General features: G+C 43.3%; 1 protein-coding gene across 5 annotated transcripts in view; it reads left to right on the top strand.

Moving 5' to 3' along the window:
- SORCS1 (sortilin related VPS10 domain containing receptor 1) overlaps positions 1–18,488 on the top strand; it is a 575,069-nt gene that overhangs the window by 411,706 nt on the left and 144,875 nt on the right. For all 5 annotated transcript variants that reach the window (XM_032609239.1, XM_032609238.1, XM_032609234.1 and 2 more), the window contains exon 6: positions 172–236. In XM_032609239.1, coding sequence (XP_032465130.1) covers positions 172–236 — 65 coding nt within the window. The remainder of the gene's footprint in view (positions 1–171; positions 237–18,488) is intronic.

The raw sequence follows: 18,488 nt of genomic DNA, 5'->3' as shown, positions 1-18,488 counted from the left end.
AGGTTTTATTTGAAGTGAAAATTGTACTGTCAGGCTATATCAGTAAATACACTAGATGTATCCTAAGGATGTGGCTTTAGAATCCCGTGAGCATTTGTAGTTTGTGGGCTCAGCTGAGTTTCCCTGAGGCACATGGGAATTCATTAATGTTGATGTTTCTCCATCATTTAGGTCTGTGATGGGGTCGAACAAGGAACCAGATCTTGTGCATCTCGAGGCCAGAACTGTGGATGGTCGTAAGTAAAGCAACTTTAGTAAAGCAACTTTTCCACAAAGTTAATAGTAATTAATTTTATCGGTCTGCCATGAATCGCATCTGTGTTAAGGGAAATCACAGTGGCGATCATCAATAACCTGAGTTGTTTGGACCTGAGGACTTTTTTTTTGGCCTCAGTTACCTAGAGTTGTCTTAATAATTCTCTACAACTCTCATCCAGTCAAGGGGTTTTTCTTTGCAGGAGATGATAAAATTCCAAAATTTCTTATTTTTTAAGTAAACACTTGTTATTATTGCATTATCGCTGCTCTTTTGTTTTGATTTGTTTTGCCAGTTTCCTTATTTTATCAGATATCATCCAGGCAATGCCTCACTGTCTAGTGGGAGATTGACCAAATACTTGGAAAGGGCTTGTAGAAGAGCATCATCCTGTCTGTCCCCCATCGTAAGCGGCAGGAGGCAAAAGTCAGTTGGTGGTTCTGAACATCCCTAGTTAGGTTGGCTACAGTGAAAGACTGTGTTTCCTATGGACGTTTTGGCTTTAGCACACGATGGAGAGCAAAGCTGAAGATCCACAATCCGAAGCCATGTCTGCATGACTCACAAGTTCACTCACTCACTGTGTGACCTTGAAAAAGTTACTTAAACTCTTTATGCCTCCATTTCTTCACTGTAAATTAAAGAAGTTAATAATAATGATTCCTAAAGTAGCTAATATTTACTAAGCACTTGCCCTGTACCAAGAATTATGCTAAGGCCTTTCTATACTTTATCACAATTAATCTTCACTACAATTCATAGGTGGTGGTTCCCATTTTACAGATGAAGAAACCAAGGCATAGAAAGTTTAAGTAATATATTTAAACAACAACAACATGGATTTCCTTCCCCTTCGTTGTTCCTGAGGTTCTCCAGGAGGGCTAAGCATTTCAGGGGGTAATACTAGGGAACTACAGGTGAAAGGGAAAAAGGAAAAAGAGAAAAGGGGGAAATGCGTAGAAGGAAAGTAGTTGAGGGGAGAAAACCCAGGTGAAAAGAAAGAGGTCTCAAGTGCAGAGAAAAGGAAGAGAACAGACTCTGCAGTTACCACAGTGCCAAGAGGCTGGTCGAAGTTGTTCAGCGCTGAGCCAGAGGGTGATAATCTAATTTTTGAGACCTCCTCTGTTTTAAAAATATCCCTCGCTATTCACACACTTCATCATCACTGACACTGAGCCTGTCCGCTTGCCCTCCACTTTTCTGATGCAAAGGCAAATGATACCCATGGTTTACCAGCTCACAGCTCAAAGAAGCTGGTCACCCCTGCCATCCAGACTCTCCAGAAACCACACCTACTCCATTACTATGTGCGCACAGGGAGATATTTTTATCTCCAGAGGTTTCTTTCCCCCTTTGGGGAATGGATATATTCTTTGGCAGAATCAGTGTGGGATAGATCAGCGTCCAAGCTGACCATCTCCTTTCTGCTTTATAAACTCAGGCAGAGCTCTGATATCTAATGTGCCCAGATTATACCTGACACAGAATAATCTCAACAGTTTAGAGCTGCTTTCCCACCTCTTTTGTTTGTTTGTTTGTTTGTTTGTGGTACGCGGGACTCTCACTGCAGTGGCCTCTCCCGTTGCGAGCATAGGCTCTGGACGCGCAGGCTCAGCGGCCATGGCTCACAGGCCCAGCCGCTCCGCGGCACGGGGGATCCTCCCGGACCGGGGCACGAACTCGCGTCCCCTGCATCGGTAGGCGGACCCTCAACCACTGTGCCACCAGGGAAGCCCCCCACTTCTTTATAAAGTGGGCTCTCTCTGGTGGTGACCAGAGCTGATAATATTATCTTGGATGCCATGGTTCAGTTCTCAGTACACAGTAGCCAGAGCTGTCTTAAGTCAGAAGTTGCCATGCCGTCTGTTTAGAGCTTCGTTTTAGTTCCCATTGCTCTAGTAATAAAGAACACAGTTCTCACCTTTACCCGTAGCTGCAGCGTAATCTGCCGCCTGCCCACTTCCTCAGCCTCATCTCACTCTGTGCCCTCCTCGGTCATCACCTGCAGGCCTTTGGGTTTGCGTTCAATTCTTAGAAACTGCGAAGTTCTATGTCTCCATAACAAGACTCTAATACCTACTCTTTCCTCTGCTTGGAATACCTTTCTTTATTCCCCCTTCCCTGACCAATTCAGTGTAACGTATTACTGAAGATGGTTCAGGTTAAGATTAAGCATCATTTCTAATTTTTTTAACTTTTTGAAATAATCTTAGGCTCACAGAGAAGTTGCAAAATAATAGTATGGAGTTCCCCTGAACCCTTCACCCAGCTTCCCCCAATGATAACATCCAGAATAACCGTAGAACTAGATCAAATCCAGGGAGAGCATCCACTTCTTAAGGAAGTCTTTCTCGAAGTCCTAATCTAAACCAGTTTATTTTGTTTGCTTTCATCCAACTCTATTATTTTTCTTTATTGTATTCATCTTAGTTTGAAATTACACATTCCATTTGATCACAAGTTTTCCTCTCCACCAGCCTATTAAGTTCTATGTGTGCAGGAGCCAAGTATACCTTTGCTCAGTATTGCATCTCCAGCACATTCTACAGTGTCTACATGCAGATGGAGCTTAATAAATATTTATTGAATGAATGAACACATAGTTGACCAATTGTCAGGGTTACCAGCTGGCTACCTAACCTCACTTACCAGGTTATCTGATAAATTTAGAGCATTGCATCTCAAACTTGAACATGCGTATGACCCACCCAGGGATCTTGTTAAAATGTGGATTCTGATTCAGTAAGGGCCCAAGAGTCTGCAGGTGAAGCCGATGCCTCTGGTCTGTGGAACACGCTTATAGTAACAAAGTCCCACAACGAAAGACTAATGAAAGAGCTTTAGGGTCTGTCTCCCATGACTACACCCCTTGTTTAGAAAGCTCTGGATGGAATTGGTAGCATCCCAGGTTGATCTTATTTTCAAGCTTTGGGAGATAATGCTGCTTTCTGGCTTGTGTCATTTAATGCACATTACCCCGTATTCTGAAAACAACACGGCTGTCGCTTTCCCTGATCGGCACGTTTTCTCTCACCCAACATTATTCCTGTGCTCCCTGCAGGCACGGAGGGTGATAATGCCAAACTGTCATCTCAGGCTCAGCTTTCACAAGGCATGAAATATATCCGTTCTAATTTTATTTATTTTATTTTACTTTTCAGCAAAGACAGCATCTTCAGAAACTATCCAAGTGTGAAAATTCAATAAAGGGATTTAATCTGAAAAGTTATCCCTGTCAAAACAAAACAAAACAAAACCTACCAATTGAAATAAAGGATCTAAGCATAACTCCTGACCTGACTAAATATAAAAATCAATGAGATTGTCTCAGTATCATATTCCCTCTGTGTGTCTGTCTGTCTGTTTGTCGTTCTCCAAGAGAGTCAGTAAACATGGCTTTAGGTCAAAGAAACAGGAGGAGGAAGGAAAGAACATGGAGAGAGGTCAGAGTAGCAAGCTATTAGCAAATATAACTGAGAGTGTATTTATCAAAATCAGACTCCAGGGCTTCCCTGGTGGCGCAGTGGTTGAGAGTTCGCCTGCCGATGAAGGTGACACGGGCTCGTGCCCCGGTCCGGGAAGATCCCACGTGCCGCGGAGCGGCTGGGCCGGTGAGCCATGGCTGCTGAGCCTGCGCATCCGGAGCCTGTGCTCCGCAACGGGAGAGGCCACAACAGTGAGAGGCCCGCATACCGCAAAAAAAAAAAAAAAAAAAAAATCAGACTCCAGGCTGGTCATTTGCTCCAAGAAATCCAGTATCTCTATGTTATCTCTCTCCGCATTCCAGAATTGGGATCCCTCTTTTTTCTCCATCCTTTCATTACTGTTTAGTATATGAAACCCATTGTTTATATTCTAGGCCATACATCTGGTAGGGTGTATGCCAAAATAATATGATTTTTTTTTTTACTTTGTAACAAGTAATTTTTTTCTGATTTTAATGGGTTTAGGAATTTTGTAGACAATGCACTGAGACATGTGACACAGAAAAAAATCCCTCCTTGCTTATTTTGCTTATCGCCATGGGGTGGATGGCAAATGCTTATGTGGGCTTGTTATTCGAAGTTTAGTTTTAGTGTCATTTCAAATCTCCCTGGATTACGTTTTATAATTAATTTCTGTTTCAATTGAAGTCTCCATATTTGAGGGGAGGTGAGCTCTGGAAAGCTTTTGCTCTACGAAGGTCTGTGACCTACACAAACATTTCTTGCCAACTGTGCTCTGAAATCTGGATGTTTCGTAGTTAACAACCACGACAAGGATGTTATTCTTTCTTGTACTACCTCTCTGCCTTGGGAAGCAAGCTGAAGAGAGTAACCTAAATTACAGTCAGTCACAGGAAGTATTATTGGAATATTATTGGATGTGGCATTTGTTATTGGCCCCTGTGTTCAACCGAGGACAAATTGACAGGTCCTCATCCAGTAAACAGAGATTTTACTGTTTAAATACCCTGTGTGTGTGTGTATGTTTGCATGTGCACACGCCTTGTGTGCACCTAATACATTAAAACTGCTACCGAGTACATTATAATAATAAAAAGGAAACCTACATTCTGTTGATTTACCTAATATAGGTACAGGTGTGTGTGTGTGTGTGTGTGTGTGTGTGTGTGTGTATGTAATCTACGTAGTTAGAGAGAAAACGTTGACCCAACTCTTGGATTGAAATCTTTGTGAAAAACTGTATCTTATTTAATCTTGGTTCCATTCACAAAACGTAGCTCAGAGCCTGGCACATTGATGTGTGTTGACTTAATAAATATCTGTGTGTGTCACCATTGGGCACGTCTTCTTACAGAAGGGCCTTTAACCATAGGGTGTGTAGAGTCCCTTAGGGCTAATGGACGAGCATGAGAAACTCATGACTCCCTGAAATTGTATGCCAGTATGTATATGTAATTTGGAGGAAAAGAATATAAGTTTTTTTTGTGTGGTACGCGGGCCTCTCACTGCTGTGGCCTCTCCCGTTGCGGAGCACAGGCTCCGGACGCGCAGGCTCAGCGGCCATGGCTCGCAGGCCCAGCCGCTCCGCGGCATGTGGGATCTTCCCAGACCGGGGCACGAACCCGTGTCCCCTGCATCGGCAGGCGGACTCTGAACCACTGCGCCACCAGGGAAGCCCCAAGAATATAACTTTTATCAGAATTCTCTGCGTGGTAATTACACATGGGTCTACAGTTTTATATTTATGCTCACCTATATGCATCATCTTGTAAGACAACCTGCAGTACCAAGTTTGAGCTTTATTGCTTCTCCCTTTTACTTCTGAAATGAAAGACCTGGCCAGTGACCTGAATTTTTTTCTGTACTTGTAGTGATCCGTGCCAGCAGGGACAAGGGACAATTACTGGTCTCCATGTGTATATGCTTGAGTGACTAACCTTGTAACAACTTGCCATAGGACTAATCTCTTTCACTGGAGAAAAACAACCTTGGCCCTTTAACCAGCTATGAAAAAGACTGCCCCCAAACTGTTTCTGAAACGAAACTCAAACCAGCATTTTATAAGCTGAGATAAAAATCAAAGGAAAATCACAACTTTGTATAGCCACCATCTCACTAATTCTTGTTGTGGGTAGGAACTGGACATCTCATTTCTGCTTTTCACTTTCCACCCCTCCAATCGAATTTCCATATTGAACGGCATGCATATCAATATCTGGATAAGGCGAGCACTGCTGAGATACTGCGGGAAGGCGATAGAGACCTCAGTTCTCATCAGTCCCCAGTATATTAGCAATGAAATGGTTTGAGTTTACACTATAAGCATTAATTACTTTTATACCACCAGAAGTAGCAACGATGACAATAAAAAGATAAGTAGTATTCCAGTTTATCAAGGGAAAAGTAGGCCCACTTCCTGACTTCATTCTCATTCCCCAAAGTTGGTAATTTTATTTATTTTTTAAAAAATATTTATTTAGGCTGCACCGGGTCTTAGTTGCGGCATGTGGGATCTTTACTTGCAGCATGCGGACTCTTAGTTGTGGCACGCATGCAGGATCTAGTTCCCTGACCAGGGATCGAACCCAGGCCCCCTGCATTGGGAGCACGGAGTCTTACCCCCGAACCACCAGGGAAGTCCCCAAAGTTGGTATTTTTTAAAAAAATATGTCTTCTGTATTATTCCAGAAATTGTTTAGGCTTATGCTGATAAATATGTATGTGTGTACACATACACACTCACAAATATTCATGTTGTAAAACTATTATGCCAGATTCAGTGTGGGTGAATCAGTAGCAAGTTAAAAATCTTTCTATATCAGTGTATATATATGTAGCCACTTCATGGCTAATAACTACATAGGAACCCCATTATACAGCCAACTATAATTTTGTTAATCACATCTCATTAATAGATATATAGATGTTTGGCTATTTCAAAGAGTGTTGATACATACATGTACGCACATATTACCTATGTGGTTAATAAGCATTCAGACGTGTTTAGGGAGCAAGCACTGCTCAAAGAAAAATTACTGACGGGAAATCCCTGGGATTTCCCTGGGAAATCCAAGAATGTGTACATTTTAAATTTTTATAGGCATTGTCACATTTCCCTCTGAAATAGATACATCATTGCATACTCTCTAAATATGAGAATGCCTACGTTTACGTACCCTCAATAGTCCAGGTTGTTATGAGAATTTTTTTAAACATAGCCTGTCTGATGGGCAAAAATGTGGCATATCCTTATTGTTTTAATTTGTATTTATTTACTTAGGAGTGAGGTTAAGAATTTGTATTTATTTTTCTTGGTTATTTGTATTTCCTCTTCAATGACCCTTCAAAAGCTATCAAATCTCTTTAATGTTCTAGAGAAGAATGTTATGCATTATTTGCATTTTTATGCAAATCTAAAACATATCAAACTTGCCACTCCAGCTCTAGTACACCAATTGGCATTATTAGACCCCATGTTTCATAGCCTTCTTTTTTTTTTTTTTTTTTTTTTTTAAATTAATTCATTTATTTATTTATATTTTTGGCTGTGTAGGGTCTTCGTTTCTGTGCGAGGGCTTTCTCTAGTTGCGGCGAGCGGGGGCCACTCTTCATCGCCGTGCACGGCCTCTCACTGTCGTGGCCTCTCTTGTTGCGGAGCACAGGCTCCAGACACACAGGCTCAGTAGTTTGTGGCTCACGGGCCCAGTCGCTCCGTGGCATGTGGGATCTTCCCAGACCAGGGCTCGAACCCAGTGTCCCCTGCATTGGCAGGCAGATTCTCAACCACTGCACCACCAGGGAAGCCCACATAGCCTTCTTTTATACCTTCTTTTTCAATCAGTTAATATATTAAATCACTTCTAGGGTGGGGCCCGGGAAGAGGTTAGAAGTTTCCACTTCTGGTCAGTTTCAGATTCTGATAGCTCCCCGCCACTGAAGCCGAATCTGGCCTCTGTACCCCAACACCGAATTAAATCTTGGAGACAGAGTTTTGGGTGAAGTAGGAAAGAATAGTTTTATTGCTTTGCCAGGCAAAAGGGGCCACAGCAGGCTAATGCCCTCAGAACTGTGTGTCCCGGCCTGTAGGGGGTAGTGAGGAGTTTTACTGCAATGGTTCAAAGAGGAGGGTGTGATCAGCTCATGGACATTCTTCTGACTGGTTGGTGGGAAGGTAAGTGGGAATTAGCATCATCAACCTTCTGGTTCCAGCAGGTCTGGGGTCTAAGTGCTTATGGGCAGCATACCATTAAATTCTCCCACCTGGTGGGGATTTCAGTATCTGCAAAACAGCTGTTATGTATATCCCTTGAGAGGAGAACCAGGACCCTGCCCCAAGGCTGCACTATTGTTTCTTGACTGGTCCTCCCTTGTCTCTGCATCCCCTCCCTTCCCTAATGAGCAACCATTTGAACCTGCCTGTTGGAGCTCAGGGAAGGTCTTGGAGGCTGAATGAAGCCTATTTCCTGTAATCAAGAAATGGGGCCACAGAAAGTGTTTTGTGTCCAGGAGCCCCACAGGGTCCTGCTTGGTTTCTTCACTTCCCCACACGTTTACCAAATGCCTTCTCACCTCTCCTCCCCTGTGCTTAAATCAAGCTTCCAGACTTGGAGAGTCCAGTGGCACCTACTGACCTTGGAGAGGCAGCAGGGAGTGGTGGTGTGAAGCGAGATCTTAATCCCCTGCCCAGGAATTGAACCTGGGTAGCTTGGATGAAAACCAGGAATCCTAACCACCACATCCCCTGGCTCTTGCCCCCAGTGAAAAATGCATTCCTCACAGAGGCAAAAACTTCCCAACACGTACAAAGTTTATTATTAGAGACACAGCACAACAAGTGGGAGAGCACACAGAGAAAGTTTGTTAAGACAGAAGTAAGGCAGAGATGCACACCCAGAGAGAAAGGGTTTGGGCGTCCTCCCTTAATGAGGAGTTCAGTTAGTCAGAAACTAGGCAGAGATACACACCCAGAGAAGAGTGTGGGCTCACGGGCCTAGCCGCACTGCGGCATGTGGGATCTTCCCGGACCGGGGGCACGAACCCGTGTCCCCTGCATTGGCAGGTGACTCTCAACCATTGCGCCACCAGGGAAGCCCTAAAGAGGTGATTTAAATCGCTTATTAGGACAGTCCTTCTGGGTCTTTGTTTATCTTTGGCCAATTATCTTGTTTCTTTTTTCACACCTGAGTGGTCCTAGGAGGCTCCCCAACATGCATGTGCAACTATTTGCTAAGATGGATCCCACCACAGAGGGCCTGTGGGTACATGTCCACACATATTATGGGGTGATGCCCCCTCCCTTTTTTGACCCCCAAAGGAGCCTTCCTGCACATGTGCAGATAGGGAAGTTTTTCCTTGACCTTAGGAGTGGTCATCTTATCTCTTTACTTCAGCAGAGCTCAGCTTCTGCCACTAGCTTTGTCCTTGGAATGTCTGGGTGAGAACACAAGCTTCAGTTTTACCTCCACTTGACAAACACCAGCTGTCCAGCGCAGGGGCCCGTCTATCTCCTACCTCACCTTCCCCCTGAGAGACATGAACCCCAAGAAATCTTTGCTGGGAGCATGAGGGACGATGGGCTGGCTTCTGTCGCTTCCTCATGGCTGGCAAGGGACTCATAGACCGTATCTAGTTGGGGTCATGGAGCTCTCGCCCTGTCTCATTAAGGGACCCCAGGGTGACTTACGCTGGTATTCTGGCAGGATCTCTTCTGAGGAGTGGCTGAAATCTCTGCAGCACCATTATCCTGATGTGAAACTGTTGCGATCTGAAAGAGACAAACTTACCAAGTTTGCAAATATTGTAAATATCAGTAAAAGAATCATTGTAACCAGTGGCCAAAGCAGGAGTAAGAACCAAGTTATATTTGGTAACAATTTTTGATCCTGGTCCAGATAGAGTCAGCGCTTGGGTTACCCTGCCCAAAGGAATGGAGCCATTTGGTGTGGTCATATATATTTTTTGATGTCTTTTTTATTAGCCTAGTGTTATTGATGTAGATACAACGGATTCAGAAGTAGTTGGAGGGAGTGACAACCTGAACATTAATAGACAAAATAGATCTTTTTTTTTTTTCAGGAAGATAAGCCTGAATCCTAGTCTAGACCTGGCACTTTGAGGAGACCTGTAGTCAGGTAGCCAGCTGTCTAGTTTTATCCAAGTAGGTTTTAACCTTTGGTGTGGTATTAACACATAAACCAAAACAGTTGTCACAGTTAATGATTTTAGTGTTTTTCTAGGTGTGAGAAAGGTGAGAATTTGGGCTCATAAAAATCCTTACCTGAAAATATCTAACCATCTGAAGGCCTGTTTGGTCAGTTTTTTCCCAGAGCACATAATGCCTCATTCCTGATCTCCACCCTGAACTCCTTTCAGGGGGACATTGAAGGTCAGCAGCTGCAGCAGCTTCAGGTTTAATCTTTGCAGAGGCAGACAGCACGTGCCAGTTTCCTGTCGGCAGGGCCCCTCCATGGTCATAAACTTGACCGTGGTTGGGGGGCATTTTATGACTGTTTTGTCCCACAGTGCTAGGAATGCTCAGTGTGCCATTACTGGACTAGGCCTTGTGAGTAGCCAAAAGTCTTTGGACCTCCTGCTTTACTAGTCTCTTACGGTCTAGGAAAATATTCCCTCTTGGTGCTTCTTCCTGTATCTACAGTTTCACTCTTACAGTCATTGATCTCATATGGGACTATATACCATCATTTTATCGGAGGCTCAGTCACACATTTGGTAATGTAAGAAACAACAATTTTGTAAAACAGGCAAAAATAGAAATAATACAGCTAGCAGTATTAGTAAGGTCATAAGTAAGAATTCAAGTTAAGAAATTTTCATTAGGTACAGCCTAGTACATCCCCAGCTTGTCTGGCTTAGTCTATTTTTCACCAGGCCTTATCTTTAAGGGAAGTTGTATACATTGGCATTGTCCATAAGGCATTTAGCCCAATTTCCTAGTGTTGCCAGGCTCCTTATCCTTAGCATAGTCTAATTGTTTCTTTAAACTTGAATGACTGTAGCCTGCTGCTAATCTCCTGGTTGTAGATCATGGAGCATCTGATCTTTATCCAAAGATTGATTACAAAGTTAGGCTTCAGAAACAAACTTAGAGTGTCCCTTTAGTAACTCAATTAAAACTTGTAACTATAACATAACAGCAAGGAACTATCTGGGAAGTGAGTCTTAGTAAACACAGAACTTAACTAATGAAACTACGATGATATTTAGTGAAACATAATTTTTTCTAATTACCCCCATTTTTATTAAACACACCCAAGGGCTTCCCTGGTGGTGTGGTGGTTAAGAATCTGCCTGCCAATGCAGGGGACACGGGTTCGAGTCCTGGTCTGGGAAGAGCACATATGTCTTCCCATAGTGCTGACCTGTTTAATCTACAGCTATTGTTGACCCATTTTAAATTCCCTGGTTTAGGAGTAGACCATTGCCATGCTACAGGACATCAGGGTGGCAAAAGGTCTGACAATGGGGGGGGTTAATCTCGTAGAAGCAGAATGAACTTTCTCTACGTGTGCCATAATCTTCATAGATCATTGGTGAAATAATACTTAACCAAAGTAACAAAAGATTTCAAAGCAAATATAAATCATTTAAAAGGCAACGAAATTTACACAGTCTGTTATCAAAAGCAGCATTTCTCTTAATATAGAGAGAGAACCAAATTTCAGTCTGGTACCAGCTTACTGTTAATAGCAAAATTTATTTACCTAATTCATTTCAATTTAGTCTTAATCAGTCCTTAACAACATACCAAATTTTTTTTCATAGTTCCTTTTCCACAAAACTTTTATCACTTCCTGGATCCATATTATCAATAACTTGCCCATTTTTTTTCATCTGTAAACAACTAACTGGTAGGACAAATTTATTATCATCACTTTCCCCAACAAAAATATCTCCAGTCTTTATATCTTCTCTGGCCAACAACATATATCCTACTTGCTTTACGCACTGAAATGCTTCTCTTGTCACTTCGGTAGCTTTGATTACGTATTATAATTTTTAAACCCTTAAAAACCCATGACCTCTAGTGAAAACCAAGAAGAAACCAGGTGTAACCTGTTTGTCATACTGGCGTTTTCTGATTATCAAACTCAAGATCACATTCCATAACCTCTAAAAACATGTATTTTTCCAAAGCACATTTTTTTTCTCAGTGTGGTACAAGGCGTGTGTCAAATAAACCCAGACATCTTTAGTTTCTGTCTTGTATTTAGAATTGTTTGATTTGTGAGCACTTACTTTTCTTTTCTAAGCCAGTTAAATAGAGCTCATTTACAAATTTACTTCAGCAATATTATGCGAAGACAAGACACATGCTGAGACATCACATATATCCAGACAGAGATCTCAATAGTTTCCCTCTTGAGGCTTAAATTGTCTCTTTGCCTGTTTTTTTTTTTTTTTTTTTTTTTGACTTGAAGTTTCACTAAGCCACCCAAGGCCGAAGTCTCAGGCAAAGTGGGCTGTGTTTGTTTCCCAGGACATGATAAGAGTTAACCTCAATGCTTTCTCCTAGGCATATTTTTATTCTCATCAGGGTCAGAATTTTGAAAATAAACCAAAAAAGCATTTTAACAAGCTAGATTTCTCTAATTGCACATGCAAAACGAACCGGTTTTTACAATTTCAAAAAAAGCTTTATTTAACCAGTTTTCTCCAGAGTCCTAAAGAATATTGTGGCCATATTGTCAAAAAAAAAATCACCTTTCCTTTCTGTAGTCCATAGTTTCATAGCTAAAATATGACCGCATAGTGCTAAACTGGCCCTAATAACGGGCAGACTGGGCTGATAAAAGGTTGTCCAAGCAGGGATTGTTTCTGTGGGGAGCTGGGGTCTCAGTTTGATCAGAAGAATCTCTGGAGGAGTGAGGGAACTTGCAAGAGTGGGGGAAACTTGGTTCCCCCCCTGAGAGTTGGGAGAAGTTAGAGGGGATCATTTAGAATGTTAGGGAGCGATTTTCTGTTTCCTCAGGCTTTTGATTATGGAGCCACATAGAGCAGGATTATGATAAAAGGCCATGAAAAACTTGAACATAGGGAACCTTAGTCCATTTCCCCATCCTGTGGCAATAAAGATCCAATTGCAAGATACCCATTTTCCAGGCCATTTTCCATCCCCCAATTTATATAAAGGCCAGGCACATCTTACAGTAAAAATTAAGTTTCCAGTTCTTAAGGATATACTCCAGAGGTGTTTCTTCTGGCTTAGAAAGGGGATCCTCCCATGTTGAGTAACCTGCGACTGAGAATAGAGAGTGATCCTAGAAATGTAACCCAACGTCCTAGATACATTTAGGCGGCACCTGAAGGGACTTCAGAGCATCCCCCTGAATTCCCTTCGACCTTATTATGCTTGACGGGGTTTTGAGTGTCCTTTACTCCCCCACCGATTTCTAACCAGACGTCTCCAGTTTGTTCTTGGTACAGTGGCGCACAGTGTCCTCCTTTCGTACCTGGAGAGGACATTCAGACGCAGTGTAGAAACGTTTGCCCAGGTTTCTCCTTGAGCTTTATAGGCAACAGATAAAGCCTGGGATGCCCGCTGCTTGGAAGTGGCCAGCCCCAATAAGTAGTCCTTGGGCTGCCAAGGCCTGGAGTGAAGGGGGAACTCCTGGAGGAATTGGAGTTGGCCACAATGGAAAAATGCCCCGGGGCCTCAGGACCTGAGGATTTTACTTGACACTGAAAAACAATGGCTGGGCAGCAGAGAGGGTTCACTTAGTCCTTCCCCCAGAGGGTGTTAAAATATCAGGTAAAAAGAAACCTTGCTGTGCAAGTAAGGTCGGAAAGAAAATCACAGAAGCGTGGGAGAGAGAGTGAAAGTCAGGAGTCTCCAGCCAGCGGTTTGGGCGCGACCTCTACTTTACCTTGAGCTCCCAGGCTTTGGCACCACTACCACTTTGTCTTTCTAGCAGTGTCCTTCTAACCCCATTTTTCATATTGCAAAAGTCTCTTAATTTCAAAGACTATTGATTTCAATTTGGCCTCTCTGACTTAGCAGCCTAAAGACGACCCTGAAAACCAACCAGGAAAGCATAAAATAAGAGAACACGAGCCTCCCCACACAGCAGTGAAAAACCTGACAGTGACAGTGCAGTAACAGGCTCAGCTGGGCAGCTTTCAAATTAGGTCCTTTGTATCCATGATGTGCTACTACTTCCCCTGCCTCCTGTGTGCTCACCCGTCTGTGAGAAAGTCTGTGTCCTTACCTCCCATCCTGAGGGAGAGAACACAGAGGTGCAGGAGAGAAATTTGTCTTCTCCAGATCTTTTCTGTGTGTGTATGTTCTGAGAAAACTTTACTAATGGGACCCCTGAAGTTTGAATTTCACATAATTTTCACAGGTTGTGAACTGTTACCCTTCTTAGGACTTCTTTCAACCATTAAAAAAATGTGAAAGTCATTCATGAGTTCATGGGTCACACAAAAACAGAGATGACAGGCTGGGTTTGGATGGACCAGAGTTTGTGTCAACCTCTTAATTACATTGTTGCAAACACAGTTGAAGCCCACAGTGCCTTTTCCCAAATTGCATCTTCCTGAAATGGGTGTCAATCATTCCTATTCATACCATTACCTTCTATTGTTTGTATCTGTATCCCTAAACAGTGTATAATATTGATTTGGCATATTTTGAACTTCATAGAAAGTGGTATCGTACTTTGGGTTCCCTTCTGCCTTGTCGCCCAGTACTTTGCGTGGCACTAATAGCTGTCCATGGTGCTGAGTGGAGCTGCAAGTGCAGTCCTTTTTCACTGCTGTAAGATCGTTTTTACAGGGTGTGACGATTCTGCCTATGTTATTCGTTCCTGTGCTAGTGGAATGGGCACTTAGGTTGCTGCGCTGCTAAGTCCTTTCTTGACATGTCCTTATCTCTTTTCACCTTCACCATGACCTTGTTAGATGTCCGGGTCTTAACTCTAGGACAAGAGGACTGGGTTTCTCCTGGGTCTTCAGGCTCCCCCAGGACTCAGCAGCGACAGTCCATATAACATGCATGTGTGGCAATTTCTAAGGGTTTGAAAAAATTCCTGTTTCTGACTCCTGCTTTAAAACAAGAAACAAAGGTAGCGTAAAGATCTTTCCACTTACTCATACCTCCCCCTCCTTTGCCCCATGTGTTTCTCAAGCACACGAAATGCTAGGATCGTGCATTATATTCCTATTATTTGGCTGGCGCCACTGCACTACTTACAACAACTCTTGGGAGGCAGGACCTATGATTATTTTCCTCACGTTAATTGGTGAGGAAAATGAGGCTTACAGTGACTAAATATTTTTGCCATTGCCACAGCCTAAAATTTGAAGCCAGGTCTGGTTCACTGCAGACACTATTTATTATCCAGTTCATTTGAAAAAGCATTGCTGGACATCTGTGCTAGGCCAGCTGCCCTGCTAGGCATGAACGGAGGATAGTAAGGGATGTTGCAAAGGCCCAACCTCTCATAGAGCTTAACCTTCTGGTTAGGGGGAGACAGGTTATAAACAGATGCATAGTGCCAGGTGATGGTAATGTTGTAGGAAGCAAAACAAAGCAGAGTCTAGATAAAAAAGTGACGGGGTGGGGCAGGGGGCCGCTGTCAAAGAATCTCTGATAAGGTGGCATTTGTGTTTCAGCCAAGTCCTTATGGAAGTAAGGGAAAGACTGGGTCTGCTGGGGTGGAAGAGCATTGCAGACAGATGGAACATCACGTGTGAAGGATACGGAGTATTGGCATGTTTGGCGTGGCTGAGGTGTAGCTGAATATAGAGAAGACAGACAACGTGTCATCTCCTTCTGTTTATTTCACTATGGAAGGCAAGGATTCATGTCTTATTGATCTTTATTGAGTATTTATCATGTTCCAAGTATGATATTCAGTGTCGAGTGTGATGAAAATAGAAAGTTAGTAAGTGAAGAAATAGTGGTTTTGGATATACCCACGTGTCTCAGAGGCTGGTCCCTTGACTGACCCTCTGTCCTGGCATTCCATCATATAACACATGAACACATCTAAGTAAATAGTGCACAGTCCCTCTCCCACAGAAAAGCCCTGGAGAATACATGCTGTGTATTTTCTCCCCATGCACAAAACTGCTTTCATTTCTTCCTCCCTTCCTTCCCTCCCTCCCTCCTTTTCCACTTGGATTCCTATTTTCTTTCTTTCCTACTATTTGTTCCTTTTCCCTGTCTCTGTCTCTCCGTCTCCCACTCCTTTCTTTGTAAACTCAATTTGGAAAGTTACTGGACCAAACATGCTTCTCAGGTTTTTCACAGGCTGGGTGTGACCTTGCAGATAACTTCGTGTCTTTTCTTGGCGTAAACTGGAGTTCTAGTGTGACTTTCTCACAGAAGAGGTGACTGACATTCCCCAAGCCCGTCTCCCATCCTCTCTCATGCCCCCGTGCTCTGGCCCAGTGCTCTTGCTTTCTGGAGTGATGTCTCCCACCTTGTCACTGCTCCAAGCAACTTCCAGGCTTTTCTCAGCTCTTCCACGCAGCCTTCCCTGGGTGTCCCCACCCTCAGCCCTGCACAGGTAACTGTCCCTCTGTGACTTAGAGTCAATAGTAAAATAGTCTTTATATTCAGGTGTTCTATAGGCCATGAGGGCACAACAACTCTGTGTGATGCAAAGTAAAATAAATGCAGAGTCGCAGGAGAAGTCCTGACACAGAGTAATAATCCGTGGAGAGGTTTGAAGGTCAGATGCCCCTCACCTGGGGACCCACAGAACCTGCACCTGCACTCCTCCTAGGATACACTCACCCCACTGCATCATCCTTGGTGAAGGACTTTCTTTATTTCTACTAAATTACTTTGCCCTCCTGTCCTCTCTCATGTCTCCAGTTCCTAGCCCCATGCTTGACAAAAAATGTGTAATTCCAGAACTTTCCCTGTGGTAATCATGGCCTCCTGAACGTCCAAAGGCTAACAATACAAGACGACACTTAGAAAGTTATACTGGGCCCAAATCAAGAGATTGCCTAGAAGAAAGCAATGCCACAAGCTTATCTTGCCAAAGGAGGACATTTGATCTAAGTTTATAATTTTCACAGAAACTTCTTGTCCTCAGTATAGTCTTTCAGGGGTCAAGGCTGGAGTCTCACTTTTGAAGATCTCAGTTTCTAACTGGTACGTGCCACAGAGTGCCCTAGACCCCTGATGGGAATGAAGTTTCTATGAGCACAAGCTTGTTGATACATGTGTACACACACGTGTGTGTGTTTGTGTGTGTGTGTTGGGTGCAAATATGTAATAGGAATGTTCCAAACCAAATAATAGGACAGTAGAAAGAACAAGATAAAAATTTATATACAGATTATGGGCTTTAGAAACTGTTCTGCTTCAAAGTTGAAAATTAGCGGGGGATGGGAGAGAGCTTTAAAGTGTTCATGCTTGCCAGCCTAGTTTATGGTTTTATTTAAAATTCAGCTTTTATAATGTTCAAATATCATCCCTAAGTCTGGAGTTCTTTACCTGTAAAAAGTACCTTATTCTGGATTTTCTCCAAAGTTTAGAAGAGAAAAAGCATGGGGTCCATTCAGCACAGTTCCCGACTCAGAGGAGAGGTTGCTCTGGTTGTTTTGGAGGTTAATGCTGCTGTCACTATCAATGGAGCCATTGTGGGAAGGGAGAGGTCTGCCCAAGCCTCAGGAAAAACTCCACAGAAGGGCCCAGGAAGTATTTGGATAGGATCACAGGAAAGGAAAAGGCAGTTCAAACCAGGGGAGCTCTCTGAATGAACACAGGGTGTCAGCCAGGAATGCACGTGCTGTTTAAAAAGAGCGGAAGCCCCAGAGACACAGACTTCCCAGCAACATCACAGAGCTTTGTTCCCTTGGGCGAGAGTGAGAAGGGAAGAGGTTTCAGTGGGTAAAGGATGGTAAAGACCTTCGGATCTGAAAGTCAGTAGTCTGATTTTAACATCCTCCTTTGATCCTAAAATTCTAATAACCCACGTTTTATAGAGAAAAAGTCTGAAGCCTAGCTTGGTAAATGACCTTCTCAGAGTCACATAACACAAGAGAGAAAGAGCTCGGACCTAGCCCTTCACTCCAATGGGAGGGAGACCCTGCACAGCAATCTGGCTGCAGGTGGGCTGCCTTGTGTGCTGGGCACCAAGGTGACTTCTGTGTCATCTCACAGCCCTAGTTAGTTTCCAGTTCTGCCCCACCCACTACCTCACACTGCCTGCATAGAATATTTATTATCTATTAATTACACCGGGAGAATACTTTTCATGGTGTTTTAAAAAATTACTTAAAAAAATTAACCCAAACCAAAGCATGAATATAAAGGAAGCCTATTGTCTCAGGTAGAAATGTCTGTAGTGCTTCCCAGTTGGTTCCCTTGAGACACAGTGAGCAGTACTGGTGATGAAAGAGGGGGTGCTTCGATCACAGCCACAGCTCTCACTACGTGAGCACAGTCAAGCCAGACACAGGACTGAACACATTTCCCCACCGAGGTTTTAAGTCCTCATAACCGCTGGCAGGATGGCTCCTGTTTATTCCCATTTTACAGATTTGAGAAGTAAAGTGATTTGCTTAGGTTTACCAAGCTAAGCCTGCATTTAAACCCTCGTTCCCCTGCTCCAAGCCTGGCCTTTAAAAAGCAGCTTCCCTCCCTTAGAGCAGCGCAGGGGGCATGGGAATTGCATTATTCCAAGCACCAGCTGTTGCAGAGAGCGAGATGCTTAGAAAGACCCGCACAGTGTCCTAATTACCTGTGGCAAGGAAAACATCTGTGTGGGAAAAGTAATGAAATTAATTCTAAAGTCTAGCAGTTG

This window comes from Phocoena sinus, chromosome 16, assembly GCF_008692025.1.
Source record: "Phocoena sinus isolate mPhoSin1 chromosome 16, mPhoSin1.pri, whole genome shotgun sequence".
Lineage (NCBI taxonomy): Eukaryota > Metazoa > Chordata > Mammalia > Artiodactyla > Phocoenidae > Phocoena > Phocoena sinus.
Note: the sequence above shows the minus strand (reverse complement) of the source record. Positions and strands in the feature narration are given on the sequence as shown.